Genomic DNA, 27,441 nt, shown 5'->3' on the forward strand with positions numbered 1-27,441 from the left:
CTCTTCATACACAGCTGCTATTTCACACAGACAAGATTACGATTTTGTCTTTGCATTAAGCTAATATTGAAGCATTTATGTCTAGTTGGTTTTGTTTAGCCTAGTTCTTAAAACTCCAATCTTAATTTCTTTACTGGTTGCACACCAATGAAGTTGCACTGCATTTTCAATTCTTAAGAACAAAATTTTTTGCATCTGCAGAAAAAACCAGCAGAATGTGTCACTTTTTCAGCTTTATCATTTGATGTTTCACCACTTCAGTTACTACATATTCATTAATCTGCATCTCTTTCAGTACTTTTCATAAAGTAAGTTATGTCAACATGTTGCCTACTATAATTTCTTGTGTAATAGTCAAGTTACATGCCAACTGGTGGTGCCAATTTCAAATTAATGATTGCATCGTAGCGACTGATGCAATAAAACTTTTCAAACTTTACAGTTGTCTTTCAACTTAAAGTAAACAGAATGCATAGTTAAGAGGAAAAAGACATGAAGGGAAGGTGAAAGAGCAATTCTGAAGGAAGAAAGGGTTGTAGTCCCCACATTTTAGTCTACATGCAAGTAAAGCTAAAACATGGGGAAGCTAAAGAAACTACACGAGATACAAATTCCACCTGAAAGCAAATATTTTTAAAAAAATTTAAGATACTTTATTGGAAAGAGGTATTTGAAACAAAGTAGTTTAAGTCTAGTGAGATGAGGGGGCTAGGTTCAGAAATGAAAAAGGGTTGTTTTCAGTTCTGAGACTGGTTTGATGGAGCTCTCCATGCTACTCTATCCTGTGCAAGCTTCTGCATATCCCAGTACCTACTGCAGCCTACATCCTTCTGAATCTGCATAGTGTATTCATCTCTTGGTCTCCCTCTACGATTTTTACTCTCCACACTGCCCTCCAATACTAAATTGGTGATCCTCGATGTCTCAGACCATGTCCTACCAACCAATCCCTTCTAGTCAAGTTGTGCCACAAGCTTCTCTTCTCCCCAATTCTATTCAATACCTCATTAGTTATGTGATCTACCCATCTAATCTTTAGCATTGTTCTGTAGCACCGCATTTTGAAGGATTCTATGCTCTTGTCCAAACTATTGTCCTCATTTCACTTCCATACATGGCTACACTCTATACAAATACTTTCAGAAATTACTTCCCGACACATCTATATTCAATGTTAAATTTCTCTTCAGAAACACTTTCCTTGCCATTGCCAGTCTACATTTTATATCCTCCCTACTTCGACCATCAGTTATTTTGCTCCCCAAATAGCAAAACTCATTTACTATTTCAAGTGTCATTTCCTAATCTAATTCCCTCAGCATCCCCTGACTTAATTGACTACATTCCATTATCCTCATTTTGCTTTTGTTGATGTTAATCTTGTATCCTCCTTTCAAGACACTGTCCATTCCGTTCAACTGTTCTTCCAAGTCCTTTGCTGTCTGACAGAATTACAATGTCATCGGCGAACTCCAACATTTTTATTTCTTCTCCTTGGATTTTAATACTTACTCCGAACTTTTCTTTTGCTTCCTTTACTGCTTGCTCAATACACAGATTGAATAGCATTGGGGATAGGCTACAACCCTGTCTCACTCCCTTCCCAACCCCTGCTTCCCTTTCATGTCCCTTGACTCTTATAACTGCCATCTGCTTTCTGCACAAATTGTAAATAGCCTTTTGCTACCTGTATTTTACCCCTGCCACCTTCAGAATTTGAAAGTATTCCAATCAACATTGTCAAAAGCTTTCTCTAAGTCTACAAATGCTAGAAATGTAGGTTTGCCTTTCCTTAATCTTTCTTCTAAGAGAAGTCGTAGGGTCAGTATTGCCTTACGTGTTCCAACATTTCTACGGAATCCAAACCGATGTTCCCGAGGTCAGCTTCTATCAGTTTTTCCATTCGTCTAAAGAATTTGCATTAGTATTTTGCAGCTGTGACTTATGAAACTGATAGTTCGGTAATTTTCACATCTGTCCACACCTGCTTTCTTTGGGATTGGGATTATTATATTCTTCTTGAAGTGAGGGTATTTTGCCTGTCTCACATCTTGTTCACCAGATGATAGAGTTGTCAGGACTGGCTCTCCCAATGCCGTCAGTAGTTCTAATGGAATGTTGTCTACTCCCGGGGCCTTGTTTCGACTCAGGTCTTTCAGTGCTCTGTCAAACTCTTCACGCAGTATCGTATCTCCCATTTCATCTTCATCCACATCCTCTTCAATTTCCATAATACTGTCCTCAAGTACATCGCTCTTGTACAGACCCTCTATATACTCCCACCTTTCTGCTTTCCCTTCTTTGCTTGTAACTGGGTCTCCATCTGATCTCTTGATATTCATGCAAGTGGTTCTCCTTTCTCCACAGGTCTCTAATTTTCCTATAGGCAGTATCTATCTTACCCCTAGTGAGATGAGCCTCTACATCCTTACATTTGTCCTCTAGCCATCCCTGCTTAGCCATTTTGCACTTCCTGTCGATCTCATTTTTGAGATGTGTATTCCGTTTTGCCTGCTTCATTTACTGCATTTTTATATTTTCTCCTTCCATCAATTAAATTCAATATTTCTTCTGTTACCCAAGGATTTCTTCTAACCCCTGTCTTTTTACCTACTTGATCCTCTGCTGCCTTCACTACTTCATCCCCCAAAGCTACACATTCTACTACTGTATTTCTTTCCCCCATTCCTGCCATTTGTTCCCTTAAAAGGGTAATAAAGTAATTGTGTCAAAATACAGAAGATATAAAATGCAGCTTGTGAACAGCATTAAAAGCTTTCCTGAAAGTTGCTAAAAATTTAACATTGTTAAAATCTCAAATGTATGTGTCTGGTGTGATAATATATGGGAGCAAAACACTGGTAAGCAGTTCAGACTTAAATGGATGAGTAGATTCACTTTCCAGCACTACCGTTTCTGCTCTAATTTTTCTTGTTTTGATGTTCATTATTGATCAATATTTGTACTTTTGAATTATCAGGAACTTTAAAGGTTTACATTCTGGATAAGCCGATTATCTATCGACACTTTTTCATGTCAAAAATAGGTGCGAATAGGAGTGTGCATCTTAGGGGCACTGAGGGAGATGCAACTACATTTTTCGGACACGAGTCATCAATGAGCTGCAGTCTTTAAAGCACAAAATTATCTCTGGATAGTGGTAAATAAAAAAGTACCTTTTAAGATATCAGTTTTAATTATTTATGAAACAGCTTAAATACAATGTCAAATAGAAACTTAAGTAGTGCCAAGGATTACTTGAAATTTTTCAGAGTAATTTATTATTTGTAATTAGCTACAAAGATATTTTGTTATTTGTGTGGAAATTCATTTTCAATCATCACCTGTGAATGGACTACAGGTCATGAATATATAGCTATTTCAGGCAAGTTGCCACTATTTCCAGACTTTATCAAAAATTTTATTAAAGCCTGAACTGCTGGAGTTCATTACTTTTATTAAAATTTCAGCACAAACTAAGCTGGCAGCACAGTTTCTAAAAAAAAGAGCTAAGCTGAGGTTTTGTACTTGGCAGGTCTAAAAATTCTTACCCAAAAAGGCAGTGCAATTTATTTGGAAGTGCTATGCACATTAGATGCTTTATGGCCAATTACTGCATTGATATCTTGAGGAAATTACAAGTACCATTGCAATGTTTGCACATTAGTTATGGCAACTATCAATTTGTCTATCACTTAACACCCCTTCGTGTACAATCTTGTGATCATGAGCTATTGTTTTCATTCATTATCCTACGAACTACAGTTTACAAAGTAAGTACTATAGAATATGGCTCAGGGTTACATGGGTAGATCTGATAACTACTGCAGACATAATTGGGGAAAATGTATGACAAACTGAAGTGATTACATGGATCGACATACTGAGGCATCAGAGTAATTTGGTATTACAAAGATGTGTAGGGGGTAATAGGAGACCAAGGCTTTAATACAGTGGAATATTTTCAAATGGATGAACGGTATATGGAAAGCAAGATGCATGCACAGCACAGGCTGCATGCAAAGCTGCATCAAACCATTATGAACAGGATTCATTTCCTGACCTTCAGGAGAGGCAGTTAGAAGAGGGTACTATTCCTTATTAGAAAGATTAAGTGCTGAACACATAGTATCCTCACCACACCCAACCAGTGTGCAGGGTGCTGTGAGCAGCTTTTTGGACCTTACCCATTCTGGGTCAGGAGAGCTATTCCCCTGGGCTTCCGGACATCCTCATTCACAAGCACAGTGCATTCTGTCCCAGTCTTCGTGCAGACTCCAATGTAGCTCTCTTCGCCGTCAGTAAAGTAGATGTTGCCTGTTATGAGGTCCAATGCCAGGTCTTCTGGTAGACTCAAACCTGCACATTTTGAACCATGTCAATTTACACTGCTAACTACAATCCACATTAAACTAATTTACAGAAAATCTTTCATGACCCAAATATAAACATATAGAGCAAAATGACATTTCCCTCTAATCTCTGCTGAAGGCAAAAGGCAACAAAGCAAAAATTTTTTGAAGTGACTGATAACCCTAAACCTTTGGCTCTGGGCCTACACCCAAAGATCCACCAAGTCTCACAGCCCTTCATACATTTAACCAAAAATTAATTTTTTCCTTTTCAAACTGTATACAAAAAAATGGAATCAAAATCTTTTTTAGGCATGTATTATGGAAGAAAGTTTCCTTGAAAATTTGAACACAGGAACACTGATACTGAGTTTTGTATTCAGTACTCTTCACAAATGAAGAGTCCAAATTCAATATTTAGATTTCTTGTAAGCAACAATTTTTGATTGCTGTGAAGTAAACAATGTCAGGGATGTTTTTTTTTATATAAAAAGTATTCTAGTCTTAACAGAAAGGATATTTGGCAGAGCAAGAAACAGTCTGCAATGATCAGTGAACTGTTAAAGAGTAGGTATTCAAAATCCCCATTACAAACTGAGGACTTTTAGAGGGGAGAGTACATAATATTTTGAATAGGAACCCATATCTAGAAAAGGAAATGGTAAGTTTCCAAACAGTTTCAGTTCAGATGAATAACTCTTCCACTTCTTCTGAAGTGATGTTAATTAGGCACAATTCAGTATAGTTAGATAATTCAACAGGAAACTTTAACAGTGCTTATGCATTACAACATTGGCTCAGTGTGGTGACCACTCAAATTGCAGACATTGTACCTCTGAAGCAAGTTTTATACTCTATTCCACTGATCTCTTCAGTTTAGTGCAACAGCCATAACTAGTACAATCAGATCTTTCCTCCCTCCTCCCTGGTTTTTACCAGCTTGTGGTTAGTCAATAGCTGTAAAGTGAAGACTGAGCCCACAAAACACATGAAGCATGTACTTAAGAAAATCCTACCCTAACACACATGATCAGGCAATTTGACAGTACTGGCAACAGCCTACACAATTACAGTACATGCAGAGTGAAGTCTGCCAGCACTTCATACTAACAGGAATATCTAAATCTAGGATGCTGTAGATAAACTGAAATCAAGCAATGTTGGAGGGCTTATTAAACTGTAGACTAATTACTACTAGAGTTATTTGGGCAGTGGGTATGGCCAGAGTAGAGAGTGCAGACTGGCAATAGCTGCCAAAATTTGACAAATTTTTGGTAAAATCAAAAATTTAAGTGTTAGGAAGTGTTCAAGGAATTTGAGTAGTATTTTATGGTACTGAAACACTGAGCACAGAAGAATAGAACACTTTCAATACAGTGCTAGAGAAGAATGCTGAAGATCAGAAGCTTATATCTGATAACCTGACAAGTATTAAATGAGTAATGGTAAAGCAAAAGGCAGTGAAGCATGTGATCAGTCTTCAGACAATATTCCAATGCACACTATAGTGACTGCAAGAATTAGAACAGCACTTAGAAATTGTAAGAAAGTGTTAAAGCATGCAACAAAGCTACCTAAACAAGGAAATGAGTAATGTTTACGTATAAAAATTGAAAAGCAAATAGTACCAGGTTTTTGGTTTTGGCCAAAATATCATTAAACAGTATCACACCAAATTAAATGGAAAGACTTCTTTAATGGAGGTGGTTAGATAAAGTGTCAGGACAATAACCAATTCAGTTAAATACTGCTAACTTTAGGCATTATACTATGTAACCATATTAATGGTAACAGTGATGTTTTTAGTATGCAAACTTCATTTCATGTTTGCGAGAGGTTGATTCCTGATCAAGAGTATGTTAAAGCACATCAATACTCTTAAGTGCACATACTCAGTATCCTTATGTCAATTTATGCTGCTTCACACTTTTTGGGTCAGTTCCTTACAATGAGTGGACAAAATAAACTCTTCCTGAACTCTGCAAAATATATAATTAATTTTTTTTGTGTAAATCTTACTTTAGAAGAAAATTTGAACTGTCATGCTCATAGTGGAAGACAACATTGTTTTCACAATTCATATACACCATAGGCAACTAGCACTATATGTAAAAACCTAAATAAGAACAATGCACTTTGTCCAGATACCCTTTATGCTTTGTGTTTTGGCTACATTACGTTACTTTTCAGCTAATTATGGACCTAAATTTAAGTATAAAGCAAATTAACTACACCTACACAAAACACTTAGCTCTAGTAGTAAAATTGTGTTAGAAGTACAGTTGAACAAGAAACAAAATGGCAGTTATATCAGTCCTTTGTGTCAAATTAGTCGATTTTGTAAACACCATAGCAGAAGGATACATGGCATTGAGGCACTGCTGCATCAAATTTTGAACTGAAAATTCCTCTGAATAAATAGGTCATAAATAGTACCAACCATATTTGTATGGATCAAATTTTACTTATTTTTCTATTTCAGAAAATATTTACTGATCAGTCAAGCTTATGCTTGATGCCATTGTTTTCCTGGAAGAAAAGGAATGTAATCTGGGAACAGTGTTTGAAGAAATATTGCCGTATTGAAAATAGGGAAGGAAGTTACAGGAAAAGTAAGGATTGGTTGGTTAGATAGAACTATACTACACAGTCTTTTATAGGGAAAATAGGTAATGGATTAACTCCCCATCTCAACACTTCCTGACATTTGAAATTTTTCCCACTATTCATTATACTTTAATTTTTTACTTCAGTTTCTACACCTACATACTCTACAAGCTGCCATACAGTGCATGGCCTAGGATAACCTGAACCATTACAAGCCATTTCATTTCCTGTTTCACTCACAAACAGTAAAGTGGGAATTGACTGAAAATACCCCACTATGAGCCCTAATTTCCTTACACAGACTATGTTGGGATGGTAGAATCATTTTTCAGTTAGCAACTTTTTTCATCTGGGGAGGATCCAAGCACTCTAGCAGACTCAAGGATGGGTCATGTGAGAATCCTATATGCAGCCATAGATTAAACATACCTTCCTAAAATTCTCCAATTATGTGGGTTTCCAACACCTGTTCGATTCTTTGACTGCACATCAAAGTAATTGACACTGACAAGGGTTTATCAGCACTCCAAGACCTTTCCAGGTACTTGGAATTCTTTTTTCTGTTCACCAGGTCAACACAAATTTTAAGTAATTTTAGACCAATGCAGTAATGTAACCAACAAGAAAGACCTGCAGGTTGTTTTACTTTACTACACCCTCTGAATTTCATGCACTTTGGCATGTTCACATTAATTTTGCCTCATCCTGAACGGCCCCCCGATTTAGGATTTGCAGGGATAATATCAGTTCCCTCTAGCATTTTTACAAAATCCTCTGCATGACAGGATCTCAAACACCCAACACATACAGGATGAAACTAGCAGGCTGATCTGTCTGTCATACTTGCCTGAAGACACGAGCACATCAGTAATGGAGCCATCGTGGTTGCTCCGGATGATGGCCTCTTCTCCATTGCGGACACTCGTCCAGTAGACGTACAATCCATCATAAGCCACTCCCGCCACATGCTGCTGCCCGTCTGCCACCAACCTGTACACCTCGTTCCGCATGAAGTAAACCCGAACTTCGGTCTTTGTTGAAAACAGCAAGACAGCTTCTCCTTCTGCACATAACAGCAAGAAATAATGGCATTATTTCTCAAAATATTACAATATTGTCTACAAAGCATACTAGACTTACTATTGTTGAATATAATCTACAATGCAGATTATTTTAAAAATGCTGTATATACATCAATTATCTGCACATACTTTTCCTGGGGTTAAGAATGAAAACGGGGTGTGCGGAAGAAACTTTAGTAAGACTGGTGTTGCTGCACTCTACAATGGATACTATTATATGAGTAGTACAGTGTTTCAGCCTCAGCCCAGCATGTCAAGAGCACACTAAAAGTGAAGAGAATATTGGAAACTTCAGCAGGAAGAAAGTACAATTTGCAGAGAGAGAGAGAGAGAGAGAGAGAGAGAGAGTTATGGATGCATTATTAGTGGAATGTGTGCACTAGCACTGGCTTTAGCCAAAGTGCTAGGTGTCACTGGTTTCAAAACCAGCCAGGGATGGTCATGAAGATTTTTTCAAATTGAAATTTATGATAGAAGTCAAAGAAACAATTTGTGCCGCAGCCAGTACTTAATCCTGGGTCTCTTGCTTGCCAAGCAGATGTGCTAACCATCGAGTCACTGTAGCAGTTTGGTTAACAGCCATTCCTACTACCCTATTCCAATGCCATCTCTAACAAACTTATTCACACCTCCAGTCCATTTTGCCCTTCTGAAAGGGCCAATGAAGGTATGAAGTTAAGTTCACAGTAGTGAGGGCATTCACCTAAGGTAATCTGCACGTGTATTAGTCATACTGCTACTGTGATGTAATGGTTAGCACATCAATACAAACAGGAGACAGGGTTCAAGTCCCAGCTGTGGCACAAATTTTAATTCCTTTTAGCTATCATTGTCCAAGAAAGTTGACATCTGTATAACAAATTCTATCAGACCAATGAAAGATCTCTGGAGAAAACTACTGTTAATGGCTTTTAGATCATTAAAAGGAAAAGTAGGGAATTTTCATCACCACACGATAAATTTGCACTGCGAGCGTTCATCAACCTGGTAACATGAATTAAATGCCATGTCTATTCTGATATGTTATTCTACAACACTGAACTCAAAATGGGAATCTAGCATTGTGAAATTAACTGTTGCCAATGAGAAGCAAAGATGTTCATGTTTCTCCTGGAAAGCTTTCATGGACTAGGGAAGTCCAAGATAAGCTATAAAAGAGAAAACTTACCCATCCCTGGAGGTCTAACATCTGTCCAACCACTACACATACAGAGTAATCAGCTATTCAAAGCTGCACTAACAGCAATATGCATAATGGATGGCTGATTGAAACACCAAGTTCACACTGAATGAAAAATTAAACAGTCAGATTCGTCCCAGATATGGGAGTGGGTGAAATATGCATGATTCTCCATACTCCACAAGCAGATGTGGAAAAGAATCCTTAAAATTTATCACATTAACTAGATGGTACTGAGAACTACATTATGAGAAGATAATGACAATGATTCTTTCACTAGTGATTATGAATAGAATCTTGTTAGATTCATTTTCTGGAAATAAAGCCAACTTCTTTCATCTCAAAATCAGGCTGCAGATTTTATGACCCATTATACACCCTAACTTCATGTAGTACTGGCCCGTAAGCTTCACTTTTCCCCAAAGTTTATCCACAACGAGTTTTTGCATAGCAAACTGTTTCTCGTATCTTAGAAATGCAGTAACAATTCCAACAGTACCTGGCAATTGTACATGTAACTTCGTTATTACAGGGCAGGTACAGCTTTTCTGTAACTGGATGGTTAATTGTGTTGCCCAGTGGGTGGCAAAATATGAAGAAAATTGATGAACCTTTAAATTCAGCACAGTTATGCCAATGTCAAACTAAGTTATTTGTTACATAAAGATTACATCGAACACAAGCCAACAGATCAGTTTTGGCAAATCTAGTGTGCTAGGTATTGATATCACTGAGATGGAAACAGCTGTTTAATCATGGAAACTAAATAAGGAGGAAGCTTGCAAAGATCTTTTCACTTCAAACTACAACCATTTTGCTTGCATAAGGTAAGAGGCGAGATTGTTTCTTAAGAAACAAACTGTCTGGATAAACCACAGAAGTATTGGTTGGCAGCTTAAGATTTTGCCTAACTGTTTAAGTACCTGAATCTTTGGGGCTGCCATGATATTTTACTAACAAACTTAATCCAAATTCAACACAGTCACCATATAAACCAGACTTAGGATACTGAATAAGCAGTCTCTTGGGAGATTCTCAGCAATACCACAGTGGACTATTAAGGAATATGTACCTTATTAAAGGTGTACAGAAAAAATCTGATTAGTGTGATCCCTTGTTATAAGGATGCATATAACAATTCTAGAAGGTAATGTATGTGGTCAGTGACTTCCATTCTCATATCTTTTGTATCAGTAACTGACTGGCAACTGATGCACTGCTCAGAATGATGCTTGGGCAAGTACAATTACTTTGACATAGGACTTCAAGCCTGCAGATATTCAAAGTTACTGCAGAGATGTTAACATCTTGGAAATTTATCAAGCATTCACTGTATCCCACAAGGTTAAAAACCATCAGCCAGCCTTATGTACAAAATGTCTAAATACTTCCTTTCCTGCATAAACCATGAACTTAAAGGTTCTATTGCGTGCAGATGTAGGAGGAATTTTTGTGCAGCTGTTTATTTTCCTCCATGCTGGTATAAGATTAGCTGTATGTAAATGTCCAGTGACAGTGTCACATGTCCTCATCCGATTCGAATTCAGGTAAGTTTTAAAACTTAGTAGCAATACTTTAAGTTTTGCCAAAAGCTTGCCAACATCCAAGTAAGAACGAACTAAGCATGAATATGCTTCTAATGACAATGCTGTGAACAACTTTTTGATAAATATGTGGTATAACTGCCTCAAAGATGGCCAAGAAAAAAAAAAAAAAAAAAAAAAATCACAAGGCTGAACCACACTATGGCAGATACTCAAGTTTAAATCTATGGCACTGATCAAGTGTGAGCTATGGTCACAAAGTTCATTGTATCATTGTGCAAGATCTTGTGATGACAGGAGCTAGCATAGGATTTGCACATTCAATTCCTACTAACTTCAAAAACTATCTTCAAAATAATGTGACGAAATGATAAAGCTAGAGGTTTTCCAAGAGTTCCTTTCCACAAGTTAAAAAATTAGCTGCTTTATGTTTTATATAGTGACATGGTGCATCTCTTTCAGTTGTGATAGGAATGAATTTGTCAGAAGGGTAGGTCAAACTGGTAGTCTGAGGGACTGAGTAGCTACACTTCAATTATAACCAACCAGTAAGTTCAGTGAGGTTGAGTGTGGACCATCTTATAACAACAAAACTGGTAACTATTCTAATGTGCAACCAGTTGCCATTTGAAAGCATTCCCCCATGGTGCTCACAGTCATTTGAACCATTTTTTGAAATGAGTTCCAATTTCTGACCACCAGGTGTGGCATTGTACAGCATCCTGGTATTTCTGGCACTCATACAGAACAAATTGTGCAAGTGGCAGTTCTCAATGACTTTCAGCTTACATTGCATTCCTAAACCATTAAATATGGAAAGCTTTCAGATTTTTCTTGCATTTGCAGTGCCAGATTTGCACCTGCTGGCCAAAAATTTAATGTTTTTCAGCAAAAATCTATTTCACATTAACATTAAAATACCCAGCAATTTCACTGCTGTAAGAAAACTGCAGCTCACACTGGGCCACAGAGTAGCTGAAATTTGATTATAAACAAAATATATGCAATGTCTTTTCTAAAAGTTGATCTTAAAGATTTTGATGGTGGCCACTTTATGGCTAAGCTTTGGATCTGGCAAATTTGAGACAACCCTTTTGTTTCAGTAAACAGTGATGTTAAGGGTGTTATACCATCAATGGGTAAACGAGTTTAAAATAAAGATTTATGAACATACTTTTGCTTAGCAAGCATGATATCTAAGATTATATTACAGTAACAGACATCAAAATTGCATTTTTTTTTAGAGATAAAGATGTGGAGGGGAAATACCTAAGTATTTTACAACACATTTCATTCACTTGCCTGCAAAAGGCAAGTGTCTCAAATTTATGTCTGTCCCACACACAATCTGATAGGAAGTTTCAACATCCTTGTCTGAATAACGAGACATTAGCAGCCGGAAGATTAGTACAAGAAGGAACAGAAGTGATTAAGACAAGTACAGAAAGCTAGCAATGTTTGCAGAATGAGAAAGTTTGAGGTACAGGATCAGAAGAGGAAACAAAAAGCACAGAACAAATTTCAAAGGTAAGCATTTAATGAAGCATGTGGGGAAAAAAAACAGCTTTTTATAAGGTCTAAAGTCATTGACAGTGTGGAGTGCATAGTGTTTTCAAATGTGGCTAAGAAGAGAAATTCTTTACGTGAGTGGACTGAATTATGAACAAGACACTTTCAGCAATATGAAGACAGTATACAGAGTGAGAACTTCAGGTGGGGTCAAGGAATTTGTCACAGCCGAATCTCACTGAAGATATCAATATGTGTACTTTATGGAAGCACTTACCATTGACAGTGCAAGTGTGGTTATCACTTTGCAAGGTGTAGCCCTGGTCACAGAAACACTCATAGCTGCCGTGTTTATTTCTGCACTTCTGGGAGCATATGCCATACATCTTGCACTCATCAATGTCTGGAAAATTTCAGTGACAATACAAACATCTGCATCATTTGTGATAATATAAACAAAGACATGTTTTATGATATGTTTTTCCTCTGAAGAGGTTTCACAAAAATTGTTACACAATCAAAATTCTGTTACTTTGGCCTCTAATGCTATTAAAGTCGTGCCGTTAACCTTCAAACTGATATTTTGAAGACATTTTTCCACTGTCGTGATCCTAGGGATTAAGTCTATTGGAAATCAATTTAAATCCTTATCATTTCATCTCCCCAAACTTTAAACAGGGGAGAGGGTGGGTAAACTAATAACCATTTTATGGATGATTAATTCATGGTTATCTAACATGACAGTAGAGGGTCATGTCTAGTTTTGGATTAAGATATCTTTGCCAGTAGTAAGTAGGTTTTTACCATTCTTTTAGCTTAATACCAGACTTATATTCTGGTGATTATATCTGCCTCACTCTTAACACCAATGAATGGCAGTTTATTGAAAACTGTCTTACAGGAGATGACTAAATTAAATATTACCAATAAGGGATGATTTTACAGTAATTAACATTTGTCAGCTAAATATGAATAACGGAAGTTAAACATGCATATAACTGCATGCCCATAGGTTGCCCAAGGGGACAAGTTGTTAGCCATTACCACAAAGGCACTGTCCCAGAATTTGACTCTTTGAAAACCATCAGGATGACTTAAGATGGTGAGCCATCCTTCGAAATCAGAGGCAATTTTCTTAATTTTATCTTTTGGTTTACTTTTGAGATTATAGAATTTGCAAAGCAATGAATAATTTATGATACTCCAATTGTGTCTAAAATTGTTCCAATATTATAAACAGACATACTTTGGCTTTGTATCTTAAGGAAGGGGAGGGGGGTGCAGGACATAAATGGGACGACTGGGCAGGAGAGATACCACAGGAATTTTCCATTTCCGCTGTCTATACTTTTAAAAATAAATTCATAAAAGTTTTCAGAATGACCAGAAAGGATTCAAGATTTACCCTTAGTGGTGGAAGTTCAAAAATATAAAATGATTTTTTACATTTGTATTGCACCTTTTGTTCACTTACCATTGGCTGCATTAGTTGTAGGTACAATTTTCTTCATAATTAAGGGAGATTCTTTGATGAAATTTGCACAGCATACAAACCACACAGGTTTATGAAACTAGAATTTTCCAAATCTATTATAAACTGTGGTAAAACTCGAGATAACTATAAAGTTTGAGGTTTTTCAAAGCATGAAGTTTAAAATGTAACAGCACATTTCTTTTTTCATAACTGGAATCATTTCTAGAGTTTCATACACCTGGAAGTGTGGTTTGTATGCTGTGCAAAATTTATCAAAGAATCTGCTTATGAAGAAGATTGTACCTATAGCAACAAACACAGCCAATAGAAGTGAAAAATAATGAAACCAACTGCTATGATTGTTAATCCTGAATCCTTCCTGGCCATGCTGACAAAGTTTTATGAATTTGAAACTTTATGAATTTATTTCTGAAAGTATAGACAGTGGAAATTAAATTTTCCTGTGGCATTTCTCCCGATTCAAGACTGCCTGTTTAACATCCTACCCCCCTTAATTTAGCTATGTAAGTCTTCTGCACTGGCGAAGAACTTCTGGGTTTTGAGTTTCACTTAGAATGAGCTAAAATATTTTCATCTGAATTTGATTTGAGAAATTAAAATCAAACCTTAAAATAGCTATGACTAACAAAAGTAACATGTGTTAGCAGTACTTTTATACTTGGAAAATTGTCTTGTCACTACAAGTTTGACAAGTTAAAATGTAATAGCGGAAAGTAATCACATTACCTGAGCAGTACTTTTCATTTACCAGGTTGAAACCCATCGGGCAGACACAGACAGGTCCACTAGGTGTTGGTTGGCACCTGAAGCTGCAGCCCTGGTTGGGGCACAATGCTTTACCTGAAACATTTTATGCTGCTGCTGAACTGTTAAATGAGGAGAGAACAGTCAGAATGCTTTACCATTACATATCAGCTTACTTTTCTGGCACATGGGACCTTCATCCGAACCATCCAAGCAGTGTGGGGTTCCGTCACAGACTTCGGCAACTTCTACACATTTCAACTTGTCGTGACAACTGAACAAGTTCTTGTCCAATGTGCAGCCCTCAGTAGCATCTTTTGGCTTACCTGGAGATTAACATTTGTCAATTTTTATGCGATATTTCACCACAAAATAAATCTGCACAGTAACTACTAAGTAAACAGTAATATTAGCAACATGTCACTAAGCATGAGCCACCAATCACTGCAACTGGACTTGTTGCATCCGAGATCAGTCCACGACATTTCACGAGAAATGTCGTGTCAAGTCTTGCCTCCTGGTGCAAGTATAGACTTAGCAGCCCTTATGTTCACAACTATTTGTATTCAACTATTTGTATTATGACCAACTGAGCCACTTTGTCCTCAAAATGTGTGTAATTTTAAGGTTTTCATATTTTTGTAATTCTGATGAAATTAGTTTCATGTTCAAGGATTTTTTGAAACTTTCAAAACTGAACTGGAATGAGGAATATTCAAATTGAGATTTTTGGAGGACTCTCCCAGAAAGGTACAACACTGGCTCACTGAATTTTTCCTATTTCAACTCCCAGCAATATGCTCGTGGGGAAACCACTCACTTGATAAACTTCTTGCAAGTGAGATGAAGCAGCATTCAACATTTGAGAAATTTGGAGGAGATGAAACATAGCAAAACAAGCAGGAAAAAACAGGCTGCTGCTGCTAAATTGTAACACTTGTTGAAGACAATGTTAGACTTTTCCATACAAAAGCTAATGTGCAGAACAAAGACTGGACCTCACTTTTTGATGTGAGTACACTGCTATAGTAACATTTTTTTAATCAGAACTTAAAAGTAAGCCATTTTACTTCATGTGTACTGCTCTTTAAAATCTCAATGACATTTCAGTAACATTTTAAATAATATGGCTACTTTTTAAGGACCAGACTGTTTCCAAGTAGGTGTGCGTCAAAGTTAAGTTTGTCGATAGCTTTCCTTTTAAAAGGATCAATAAGGATTTTAAATGCAGTCTCAAAGGAAAATTTGAAAAAATTACAATGATGCAAAATTCTTAATCAGGACTTGCTTCTAGGTGGTGAAATTTCAAGTATTAGGAATTAACATGTTCAGTGACAAACTATCTCAGCTTTCAGAACTTTTTTCCTCCCTCAGGGAGGAAAGGGTGACTGGCTGGGAAAGGTTAGGAGGGTGGGGGGGCACATGCAAGGGGACAGCTCATCACCCTCCACTAATAGGGAACACCTACAGCAAACATTTACTTTTCACACACGGAAAAAAAACAGCTGAATTCCAAAGACTCAGCAATATTTCTCATTTCTCAATGTGTGCCCTCAGAGCCTGGAATTTAGACCATTAGCTAGCCATTTTTTCTGCCCTAATTCTGAAACTGGTCCACACTAAAAATTTTAACTTTTTAAAGAAGCTTCATATTGCCGTTTGAAGTTTTATGGTAGTTCACTTTTCCTTCCCAAAACTAACATTTTAATGAAAGACTTCAGGAGAGTCGTTTCAAGTCAAGCCTGTGCTCACCATGTACCAGCATGAAGGAATTATCCAGAGCTTTCTTACATGTGACCACTGGTTGAGAACTTTTCAGTTTTACAGGATTTCAGTTAGCAACTCACTTTTGTATATCAGAATTGGAGAAAGGAGTTGCCACATTCATCAGGCACTGTCATACATTTAACAGACATTTATAAATTTTGCCTAGAACAGCATATGGAAGCATGTGCAGCAGAAGTAGAATTTCACAAAAAAATCATAATATTAAGTGTATATCAAGCACCTGCAGGTAACAATCTGCTTGTAAACCACCTTGAAGCTGTACTGGCTTATTTAACAACCAAAAACAAAGAAAGTTGTTGCTGGTGATCTTAATGTAGATTTCCTTAAAGACTCCCAATAAGAACTTATTTGTGTTAGTAACAATATCATTCAACTTAATTCCCACTAATGCTCCTCACTATGGTAGCCAACTGCTCACCAACAGCCATTGATCATATCTTCATAGAGGAGTCCAATGAACAAATACAAAACCAATAGTCAATGGCCTCTCAGACCATGACTTGCACTTCCTTCTGTTAAATGTTAATACTGAACAGGATATAAAATGTTAAATGTGAGCTCAATAGGGTAATCTATAAGCCAAAAATTGATTTTGGACACTCCTCACATTCATTTGATGTTTATAGTGCTCATGGTATGAATGAAAAATGAAACACGATTAGCAAAAGTTCTTGCTTTAACACTGTTCCCAAAACCAATTAAGGTTACAGCAAAATCTACAAACAAGCCATGAATTACTCAAGGAATAAAGGTATCTTATAAAATAAACTGTGTCAAGCCAAAAGTTTGGATGATGCTACAGCACATTAGAAGAAATACTGCAAAATATTAAAGACTGTAATACAGACAAAGCAAATATATTACAAGGAAAAGATAGTCACATCAGATAAAATAAAGACATGGGATATAGTGAAGGAGAAGACTGGTAGAACCAGACATGAAGGATGAATAGCATTAAGAGTAAATGATGAATTGGTAACATCTGTATTGTGTTGCAGAACTTTTTAACTAACATTTTATAACTTACTGAAAAGATTGGGTTGTTAGGTTCTCTAGGTGTTGCTATGGAATACCTCAGACCATGCATTTCAAGTAACTTCCATAATATGAATTTGACTCAGTACCCCAGCAGAAGTAATGTCCATAAAATCTTAAATCAAAAACCATCTAGTGGTTAAGATGAAGTATCAAAGTTCAGTAAAGAATGTGATTCCAAGTTGAGTAACATTAAGCTATGTGTAACCAGTTGTTTATCAGTGGAACATTTCCTGAAGGGTTGAAATACGCTGAAGTTAAGCCACTGTTTGAGACTGAAGATAATGAAATTGCGTCAAATTTGTCGAATTTGACTTTTGCCAGCATTCAGAAAAAAAAATTTAGGAAAGTTTATGTACAATTGGCTTTATAACCATCTTATCACAAACACTGTCAAAGTCACAGTTCAGATTTCTAAAGGGTTCCGATACTGAGAAGGCTATCTACACTCAGTGAAATGTACTTCATTACACAAAAAATTGCAGGTAACTGGTATATTTTGTTATTTGTCAAAGGTATTTCACTAAATATCCTTTTAAGTAAATTAGAATATTATGGTGCAACAGGAATTGCCACAAAATGGTTCAAATCTTATTTCCGGCAAGAAACAAAGGGTGTTACTAGGAAAGAAATGTATTAAGCCATCATGTATTCAACTGGGAACTAATTACATGTTGGGTCCTACAAGGTTTCATCTTAGAGCCCTTACATTTATGTATTTTTACCTTTCATAATTAACATTACCAGATGCCAATTTTGTTTGGTGTGCCAATGACACAAACACTGCAATAAATAAATTGAGTAGTATTAGAAAGATTGGTTAAAAAGTAATTGTGGACATTAATCCTAGCTAATTCTTTGTCACTGAACTTTGAAAAACACACTACATGCAGTTCAGAACTTGTAAGGGGTGCCCAACAAGTTTATACTATGACAAGCAGAAGAAGTGGATAGTGTTAAATTCTTGGGATTACAGCTTGATAAACTCAACTGGGAGGAGCACACCACAGAACTGCTGAAGTTTAACAAATCTCTATTTGTAATAATTGTGTCAGACATAGGGGATATAAAATGAAAAAGGAGGTATACTATGCTTACTTTCATTCCATAATGTCATGGGATTATTTTTTGGGGTAATCATCAAGCCAAGCTGAAGTTTTCTGGGCACAAAAAATATGCAGTAAGAGTTCTGCTACGAACTCTTAAACATCCTGCAGAAGTTTGTTCACGTAACTAGGGATACTTACTACTGCTTCCCAATGTGTGTTCCTTAATGACTTTTATTAAAAATTTATAACTTTTTCAAACCAACAGCTCAATTCATGGAATCAATACCAGAAATAAGAATGATCTTCACAACAATTTGAAGTCACTCTTGTACAAGAAGAGTGTCAATTATTCAGGAACACATTTCCAATAACTTGTCTGTTTTCAGTCCTGAGACTGTCTGATGCAGCTCTCCATGCTACCCTATCCTGTGCAAGCTTCATCTCCCAGTACTTACTGCAACCCACATCCTTATGAATCGGCTTAAGGTATTCATCTGTCTCCCTCTACAATTTTTACCCTCCACACTGCCCTCCAATGCTAAATTTCTGATCCCTTGATGCCTCAGAACATGTCCTACTAACCGGTCCCTTCTTTTTGTCAAGTTGTGCCACATACTTGTCTCCCCAATTCTATTCAATACTTCATTAGTTATGTGATCTACCCATCTAATCTTTAGCATTTTTCTGTAGCACCACATTTCAAAAGCTATTCTTTTATCCAAACTATTTATTGTCCATGTTTCACTTCCATACATGGACACACTCCATACAAATACTTTCAGAAACTACTTCCTGTAACTTAAATCTATACTCCATGTTCAATTTCTCTTCAGAAACACTTTCCTTGCCATTGCCAGTCTGCATTTTATATCCTCTACTTCGACCATCAGTTATTTTGCTCCACAAATCGCAAAACTCTTACTACTTCAAGTGTCATTTCCTAACCTAATTCCCTCAGCATCACCTGCCTTAAGTCGACTACATTCCATTATCGTAGTTTTGCTTTTGTTGATGTTCATCTTATATCCTTTCAAGACACTGTCCATTCCATTCAACTGCTCTTCCAAGTCATTTGCTGTCTGACAGAATTACAAGGTCATCGGCGAACCTCAAAGTTTTTATTTCTTCTTGGATTTTAATACCTTCTCCAAATTTTTCTTTTGCTTCCTTTACTGCTTGCTCAATATACAGATTGAATTACATCTGGGACAGGCTGCAACCCTGTCACTCCCTTCCCAACCACTGCTTCCCTTTCATGCCCCTCAACTCCTATGACTGCCATCTGGTTTCTGTACAAATTGTAAATAGCCTTTCGCTCCCTGTGTTTTACCCCTGCCACCTTCAGGATTTGAAGGAGTATTCCCATCAACATTGTCAAAGCTTTCTCTAAGTCTGCAAATGCTAAACAATTAGGTTTGCCTTTCTTTAATCTTTCTTCTAAGATAAGTCATAAGGTCAGTATTGACTCACGTGTTCCAATACTTCGAAGGAATCAAAACTGATCTTCCCTGAGGTCGGCTTCTAACAGTTTTTCCATTTGTCTGTAAAGAATTCACGTTAGTATTTTGCAGCAGTGACTTAGTAAACTGATTGTTTGGTAATTTTCACATCTGTCAGCATCTGCTTTCTTTGGGATTGGAATTATATACTTCTTGAAGTCTGGGGGTATTTTGCTTGTCTCTTACATTTTGCTCACCAGATGGTAGAGTTTTGTCAGGACTGGCACTCCCAAGGCCATCAGTAATTCTAATGGAATGTCATCTACTCCCAGGGCCTTGTTTTAACTCAGGTCTTTCAGTGCTCTGTCAATTCTTAATGAAGTATCATATCTCCCATTTCATCTTCATCTACATACTTTTCTATTTCCATAATATCGTCCTCAAGTACATAGCCTTTGTATAGACCCTCTATATACTCCGACCTTTGCTTTCCCTTCTTTGCTTAGAACTATTTCTATCTGAGCTCTTTATGTTCATACAAGTGGTTCTCTTTTCTCCAAAGGTCTAATTTTCCTGTAGGCAGTGTTTATCTGGATAGCTCTGAGGGATGAAGTAGTGAGAGATAAGCCTCTACATCCTTACATTTGTCCTCTAGCGATCCCTGCTTAGGCATTTTGCACTTCCTGTCGATCTCATTTTTGAGATCTTTTTCGCCTGCTTTATTTACTGCATTTTTATATTTTCTCCTTTCGTCAATTAAGTTCAATATTTCTTCTGTTACCCAAGGAATTCTACTAGCCCTTGTCTACCTACTTGATCCTTTGCTGCCTTCACTACTTCATCCCTCAGCTATCCATTCTTCTACTGTATTTCTTTCCCCCATTCTTGTCAATTGTTTCCTTATGCTCTCCCTGAAACTCTGTGCAACCTCTGGTTCTTTCAGTTTATACAGGTCCCATCTCAAATTCCCACCTTTTTGCAGTTTTTATCTACAGTTCATAACCAATATGATTGTGGTCAGAGTCCACATCTGCCCCTGGAAATGTCTTACAATTTAAATCCTGGTTCCTAAATCTCTGCCTTACTATTACACAATCTGATACCTTCTAGTATCTCCAGGATTCTTCCATGTATACAACCTTTCATGATTCTTGAACCAAGTTGTAGCCATGATTAAAGTTATGCTCTGTGCAAAACTACCAGGCGGCTTCCTCTCATTTCTTAGCCCCAATCCCTATTCACCTACTATGTTTCCTTCTCTCCCTTTTCCTACTGTCAAATTCGAGTCACCCATGACAAATTTTAGTCTCCCTTCACTACCTGAATAATTTCTTTTATTTCATCATACATTTCTTCAATTTCTTCATCTGCCGAGCTAGTTGGCATATAAACTTTTACTACTGTAGTAGGCGTGGACTTCGTGTGTCTTGGCCACAATGCATTCACAATGCTGTTTGTAGTAGCTTACCCACACTCCTATTTTTTGATTCATTATTAAAGCTACTCCTGCATTACCCGTATTTTATTTTGTGTTTACAACCCTGTATTCACCTGACCAAAAGTCTTGTTCCTCCTGCCACCGAACTTCACTAATTCCCACTATAACTAACCTATCCATTTCCCTTTTTAAATTTTCTAACCTACCTGCCCGATTAAGGGATCTGACATTCCACACTCCGATCCGTAGAATGCCAGTTTTCTTTCTCCTGATAACGACGTCCTCTTGAGTAGTCCCCACCCGTAGATCCGAATGGGGGACTAGTTTACCTCCGGAGTATTTCACCCAAGAGGATGCCATCATTATTTAACCATACAGTAAAGCTGCATGCCCTCGGGAAAAATTACGGCCGTAGTTTCCCCTTGCTTTCAGCCGTTCGCAGTACCAGCACAGCAAGGCCGGTTTGGTTATTGTTACAAGGCCATATCAATCATCCAGACTTACCCCTGCAATTACTGAAAAGGCTGCTGCCCCTCTTTAGGAACCACACGTTTGTCTGGCCTCTTGAAAGGTCCATGGGGATTGTGTCAGATATCATAAAAAGTTTAAGAACTAATGAAATTGAGTTTAAGAGAAGTGTAAATGATTTATTGGTAGCGAACTCTTACTCCATTGATAAATCTCTCAGTTGAACCAGCTGATGGTTTTTTTGTTTTTTTGTTTTTGTGTGTGTGTGTGTGTGTGTGTGTGTGTGTGTGTGTGTGTGTGTGTGTGTGTGTGTGTGTGTGTGGAATTTATTCATTGTATATAAGTATTTTAGTGCTATTATTGTTTACTACTTGTAAATAAATATATTAATTTTAAATTCAGTGTATTAATGCAATCTTAGTAAATGAGTAAAAATTCTTTCATATAGTGTTCATTCCCCCCCCCCCCCATGAACCATGGACCTTGCTGTTGGTGGGGAGGCTTGCGTGCCTCAGCGATACAGATGGCCGTACCGTAGGTGCAACCACAACGGAGGGGTATCTGTTGAGAGGCCAGACAAACATGTGGTTCCTGAAGAGGGGCAGCAGCCTTTTCAGTAGTTGCAGGGGCAACAGTCTGGATGATTGACTGATCTGGCCCTGTAACACTATCCAAAACGGCCTTGCTGTGCTGGTACTGCGAACGGCTGAAAGCAAGGGGAAACTACGGCCGTAATTTTTCCCGAGGACATGCAGCTCTACTGTATGATTATATGATGATGGCGTCCTCTTGGGTAAAATATTCCGGAGGTAAAATAGTCCCCCATTCGGATCTCCGGGCGGGGACTACTGAAGAGGACATCGTTATCAGGAGAAAGAAAACTGGCGTTCTGCGGATCGGAGCGTGGAATGTCAGATCACTTAATCGGGCAGGTAGGTTAGAAAATTTAAAAAGGGAGATGGATAGGTTAAAGTTAGATATAGTGGGAATTAGTGAAGTTCGGTGGCAGGAGGAACAAGACTTTTGGTCAGGTGATTACAGTGTTATAAATACAAAATCAAATAGGGGTAATGCAGGAGTAGGTTTAATAATGAATAAAAAAATAGGAGTGCGGGTTAGCTACTACAAACAGCATAGTGAACGCATTATTGTGGCCAAGATAGACACAAAGCCCATGCCTACTACAGTAGTACAAGTTTATATGCCAACTAGCTCTGCAGATGAAGAAATAGATGAAATGTATGACGAGATAAAAGAAATTATTCAGGTAGTGAAGGGAGACGAAAATTTAATAGTGATGGGTGACTGGAATTCGTCAGTAGGAAAAGGGAGAGAAGGAAACATAGGTGAATATGGATTGGGGGGAAGGAATGAAAGAGGAAGCCGCCTTGTAGAATTTTGCACAGAGCATAACTTAATCATAGCTAACACTTGGTTCAAGAATCATGAAAGGAGGCTGTATACATGGAAGAAGCCTGGAGATACTGACAGGTTTCAGATAGATTATATAATGGTAAGACAGATTTAGGAACCAGGTTTTAAATTGTAAGACATTTCCTGGGGCAGATGTAGATTCTGACCACAATCTATTGGTTATGAACTGCAGATTGAAACTGAAGAAACTGCAAAAAGGTGGGAATTTAAGGAGATGGGACCTGGATAAACTGAAAGAACCAGAGGTTGTAGAGAGTTTCAGGGAGAGCATTAGGGAACAATTGACAGGAATGGGGGAAAGAAATACAGTAGAAGAAGAATGGGTAGCTCTGAGGGATGAAGTGGTGAAGGCAGCAGAGGATCAAGTAGGTAAAAAGACGCGGGCTAATAGAAATCCTTGGGTAACAGAAGAAATATTGAATTTAATTGATGAAAGGAGAAAATATAAAAATGCAGTAAATGAAGCAGGCAAAAAGGAATACAAACGTCTCAAAAATGAAATCGACAGGAAGTGCAAAATGGCTAAGCAGGGATGGCTAGAGGACAAATGTAAGGATGTAGAGGCTTGTCTCACTAGGGGTAAGATAGATACTGCCTACAGGAAAATTAAAGAGACCTTTGGAGATAAGAGAACCACTTGTATGAACATCAAGAACTCAGATGGCAACCCAGTTCTAAGCAAAGAAGGGAAAGCAGAAAGGTGGAAGGAGTATATAGAGGGTTTATACAAGGGCAATGTACTTGAGGACAATATTATGGAAATGGAAGAGGATGTAGATGAAGATGAAATGGGAGATAAGATACTGCGTGAAGAGTTTGACAGAGCACTGAAAGACCCGAGTCAAAACAAGGCCCCGGGAGTAGACAACATTCCATTAGAACTACTGATGGCCTCAGGAGAGCCAGTCATGACAAAACTACCATCTGGTGAGCACAATGTATGAGACAGGCGAAATACCCTCAGACTTTAAGAAGAATATAATAATTCCAATCCCAAAGAAAGCGGGTGTTGACAGATGTGAAAGTTACCGAACTATCAGTTTAATAAGTCACAGCTGCAAAATACCAACGCGAATTCTTTACAGACGAATGGAAAAACTGGTAGAAGCCGACCTCGGGGAAGATCAGTTTGGATTCCGTAGAAATGTTGGAACACGTGAGGCAGTACTGACCTTACGACTTATCTTGGAAGAAAGATTAAGAAAAGGCAAACGTACGTTTCTAGCATTTGTAGACTTAGAGAAAGCTTTTGACAATGTTGACTGGAATACTCTCTTTCAAATTCTGAAGGTGGCAGGGGTAAAATACAGGGAGCGAAAGGCTATTTACAATTTGGACAGAAACCAGATGGCAGTTATAAGAGTCGAGGGGCATGAAAGGGAAGCAGTGGTTGGGAAAGGAGTGAGACAGGGTTGTAGCCTCTCCCAGATGTTATTCAATCTGTATATTGAGCAAGCAGTAAAGGAAACAAAAGAAAAATTCGGAGTAGGTATTAAAATCCATGGAGAAGAAATAAAAACCTTGAGGTTTGCTGATGACATTGTAATTCTGTCAGAGACAGCAAAGGACTTGGAAGAGCAGTTGAATGGAATGGATAGCGTCTTGAAAGGAGGATATAAGATGAACATCAACAAAAGCAAAACGAGGATAATGGAATGTAGTCAAATTAAGTCGGGTGATGCTGAGGGAATTAGATTAGGAAATGAGACACTTAAAGTAGTAAAGGAGTTTTGCTATTTAGGGAGTAAAATTACCGATGATGGTCGAAGTAGAGAGGATATAAAATGTAGACTGGCAATGGCAAGGAAAGCGTTTCTCAAGAAGAGAAATTTGTTAACATCGAATATAGATTTAGGTGTCAGGAAGTCATTTCTGAAAGTATTTGTATGGAGTGTAGCCATGTATGGAAGTGAGACATGGACGATAACTAGTTTGGACAAGAAGAGAATAGAAGCTTTCGAAATGTGGTGCTACAGAAGAATGCTGAAGATAAGGTGGGTAGATCACGTAACTAATGAGGAGGTATTGAATAGTATTGGGGAGAAGAGAAGTTTGTGGCACAACTTGACTAGAAGAAGGGATCGGTTGGTAGGACATGTTCTGAGGCATCGAGGGATCACAAATTTAGCATTGGAGGGCAGCGTGGAGGGTAAAAATCGTAGAGGGAGACCAAGAGATCAATACACTAAGCAGATTCAGAAGGATGTAGGTTGCAGTAGGTACTGGGAGATGAAGAAGCTTGCACAAGGTAGAGTAGCATGGAGAGCTGCATCAAACCAGTCTCAGGACTGAAGACCACAACAACAACATAGTGTTCATTATACACATTCCACTTGGGATCTGTGGAAGGTACATTAGCTTATTTGTTTCAGTTTTAAATATTTGTTATGTATTGTTTTTGACATGTTTTACATCCTGGAGGACCTCACTAGGAATCAATTTGAATGAAAGAATCTAATCAGTGTTGCAAGGAAGTAGTTTGTCCATTTCAAAACTACCACACGACACTGGAAGGGTACAAACATCTAATGTAAAGAAATGAAGCAGACAAGCTATTACCATGAATTCATGAATTTAATAGTATTAATTGCTATGGCTCATTCTCAGAACTGACAGTGTTGTGCAGACAGCACAGAATGCTAAGTAGCAGGGAATGTCCACATACCTGTCAGTCAACTGGGAGGGAGTGACAAGTTAAATACGTAAAAGTAATTTAACTGTTCTTTTTAACACTTAATGAAGACTACACATCATTGATCTCTCTATAACTGCTGGTTCTTAGTGTTACTGAAAGAGTAACTGGAAGCATGTACATATGAATTAACATTACACACACACACACACACACACACACACACACACACACACACACACACACACACACACACACACACACACACACACACACACACACAATTGAAATTGCCAGGACCTGGAAGGAATGACTAAGGTCATACACTCTTATGCCAGAACAGGGAAGAAAAACGAAAAATTTAATGACCACGTGTTACACCCAATTGTCAGAAGGGACAACAGCTAAAACCAGGGACTGAGGAAGATCAGTTTCACTATTGTGTGTTTCATTGAAGTCCTGAACTAAAGATTAAATTTCCCTCATGCTACAGCTGCAACAGAAAGAGTAAAAACACTGAACAGACCACATGTTTGCTATGACAAATGAGAAAGTGGTTAAAAAGGGAATTCCGTTAGGAAATTGCAAACTAGCAATTTGGGAAGGTAGCAGCTGAGACAGTCACCCTTCCTGGGCCTGAAATGTACTGGGGTGGGAGGGGGAGGGGGTGTACAGGTCTACTGTGTCAACCAAGGGCTGGGAATTCTGCATTCCTTAGTCATCTGTTAGATGTCAGACATGGGCTGTCCTTCAGGACTACAAGGAGGAAGAGGAAGCTCATGCCAAAGCAGAAGGATAGAAGGGGAGCAAAGAATGGAAAACAGTGGAGATTTTTGATATCAACTACTGAAAATGCTGACCACATTTCCATGAACATTCCAGTCATTCTCCAAGGGAGGGAAAAATAAGAAAGGGACAGATACAGAGCACAGAAGGGAAAGATGCTGCAAAGGCTGAGGTCCCACAGTAGCCTAACAAACCCACAGAAGAGCAGCAAGCCCCAGGGGTGCAGCACAAATTTATATGTTCCATCGTTATGGTCTTGTTTTTTATTTTATAGACAAGACAACCTTTGTCAATTTAAAGTTTTATAGTGTGAAAAAGTAAACAAAATACTAAATGCTATGTATTATTTTATATCATATGCTGACAAAATATTCAACAAGAATAAACTATGTGCAAGTTGATGCTGAATACATGGCCACAATATTTCTGTAGCTAAGGGTCTTTAAGCAGATAGCATTTGAAGGAGAGCAAGTCCTGATTTTTTCCATGTATCATTTGTTTTTAACATTAAGGTGTTCTGAATTTCAATTTATTGAACTCACAGTTTACTTCATCACTGTTGTCCCCACAGTCATTGTTGCCATCACACTCCCAAGCCTTTGGAACACAGTGGTGGTTGGAGCACAGGAAGTCTCTGCCACAATCCAACTGTAAACCAAATGAGAAAACAATTGACAAACTTAGCAGGTTCCTCATATTTTCAGATCATTCTCAGGCAAATAGAAAGTCAACTTATTTGTCTATGAATCAGAGTTTGCAAGCACTGACAATACAAAGTACTTTTAACAATTTTGGCCACACTGCTCCTACCTTATTTTTACTTCCTACTGTGATTAACTCTAAGAATTTTAACAACACT

At 37.8% G+C, this 27,441-nt stretch overlaps 2 protein-coding genes across 2 annotated transcripts in view; both read right to left on the reverse strand.

Annotated features, from left to right (window-relative positions):
* LOC126108157 (vitellogenin receptor-like) overlaps nt 1–4,593 on the reverse strand; it is a 75,185-nt gene extending 70,592 nt beyond the window's left edge. The window contains exons 1-2 of the mRNA XM_049913401.1: nt 4,584–4,593; nt 4,188–4,359 (exon numbers count right to left, since the gene is read on the reverse strand). Coding sequence (XP_049769358.1) covers nt 4,188–4,359; nt 4,584–4,593 — 182 coding nt within the window. The remainder of the gene's footprint in view (nt 1–4,187; nt 4,360–4,583) is intronic.
* A 3,066-nt stretch (nt 4,594–7,659) lies between these two features.
* LOC126108159 (putative vitellogenin receptor) overlaps nt 7,660–27,441 on the reverse strand; it is a 36,188-nt gene continuing 16,406 nt past the window's right edge. Inside the window, exons 5-10 of the mRNA XM_049913402.1 lie at nt 27,125–27,230; nt 14,690–14,839; nt 14,496–14,609; nt 12,552–12,677; nt 7,807–8,022; nt 7,660–7,733 (exon numbers count right to left, since the gene is read on the reverse strand). Coding sequence (XP_049769359.1) covers nt 7,660–7,733; nt 7,807–8,022; nt 12,552–12,677; nt 14,496–14,609; nt 14,690–14,839; nt 27,125–27,230 — 786 coding nt within the window. The remainder of the gene's footprint in view (nt 7,734–7,806; nt 8,023–12,551; nt 12,678–14,495; nt 14,610–14,689; nt 14,840–27,124; nt 27,231–27,441) is intronic.

This window comes from Schistocerca cancellata, chromosome 11 (assembly GCF_023864275.1).
Source record: "Schistocerca cancellata isolate TAMUIC-IGC-003103 chromosome 11, iqSchCanc2.1, whole genome shotgun sequence".
NCBI classification, from domain to species: Eukaryota; Metazoa; Arthropoda; class Insecta; order Orthoptera; family Acrididae; genus Schistocerca; species Schistocerca cancellata.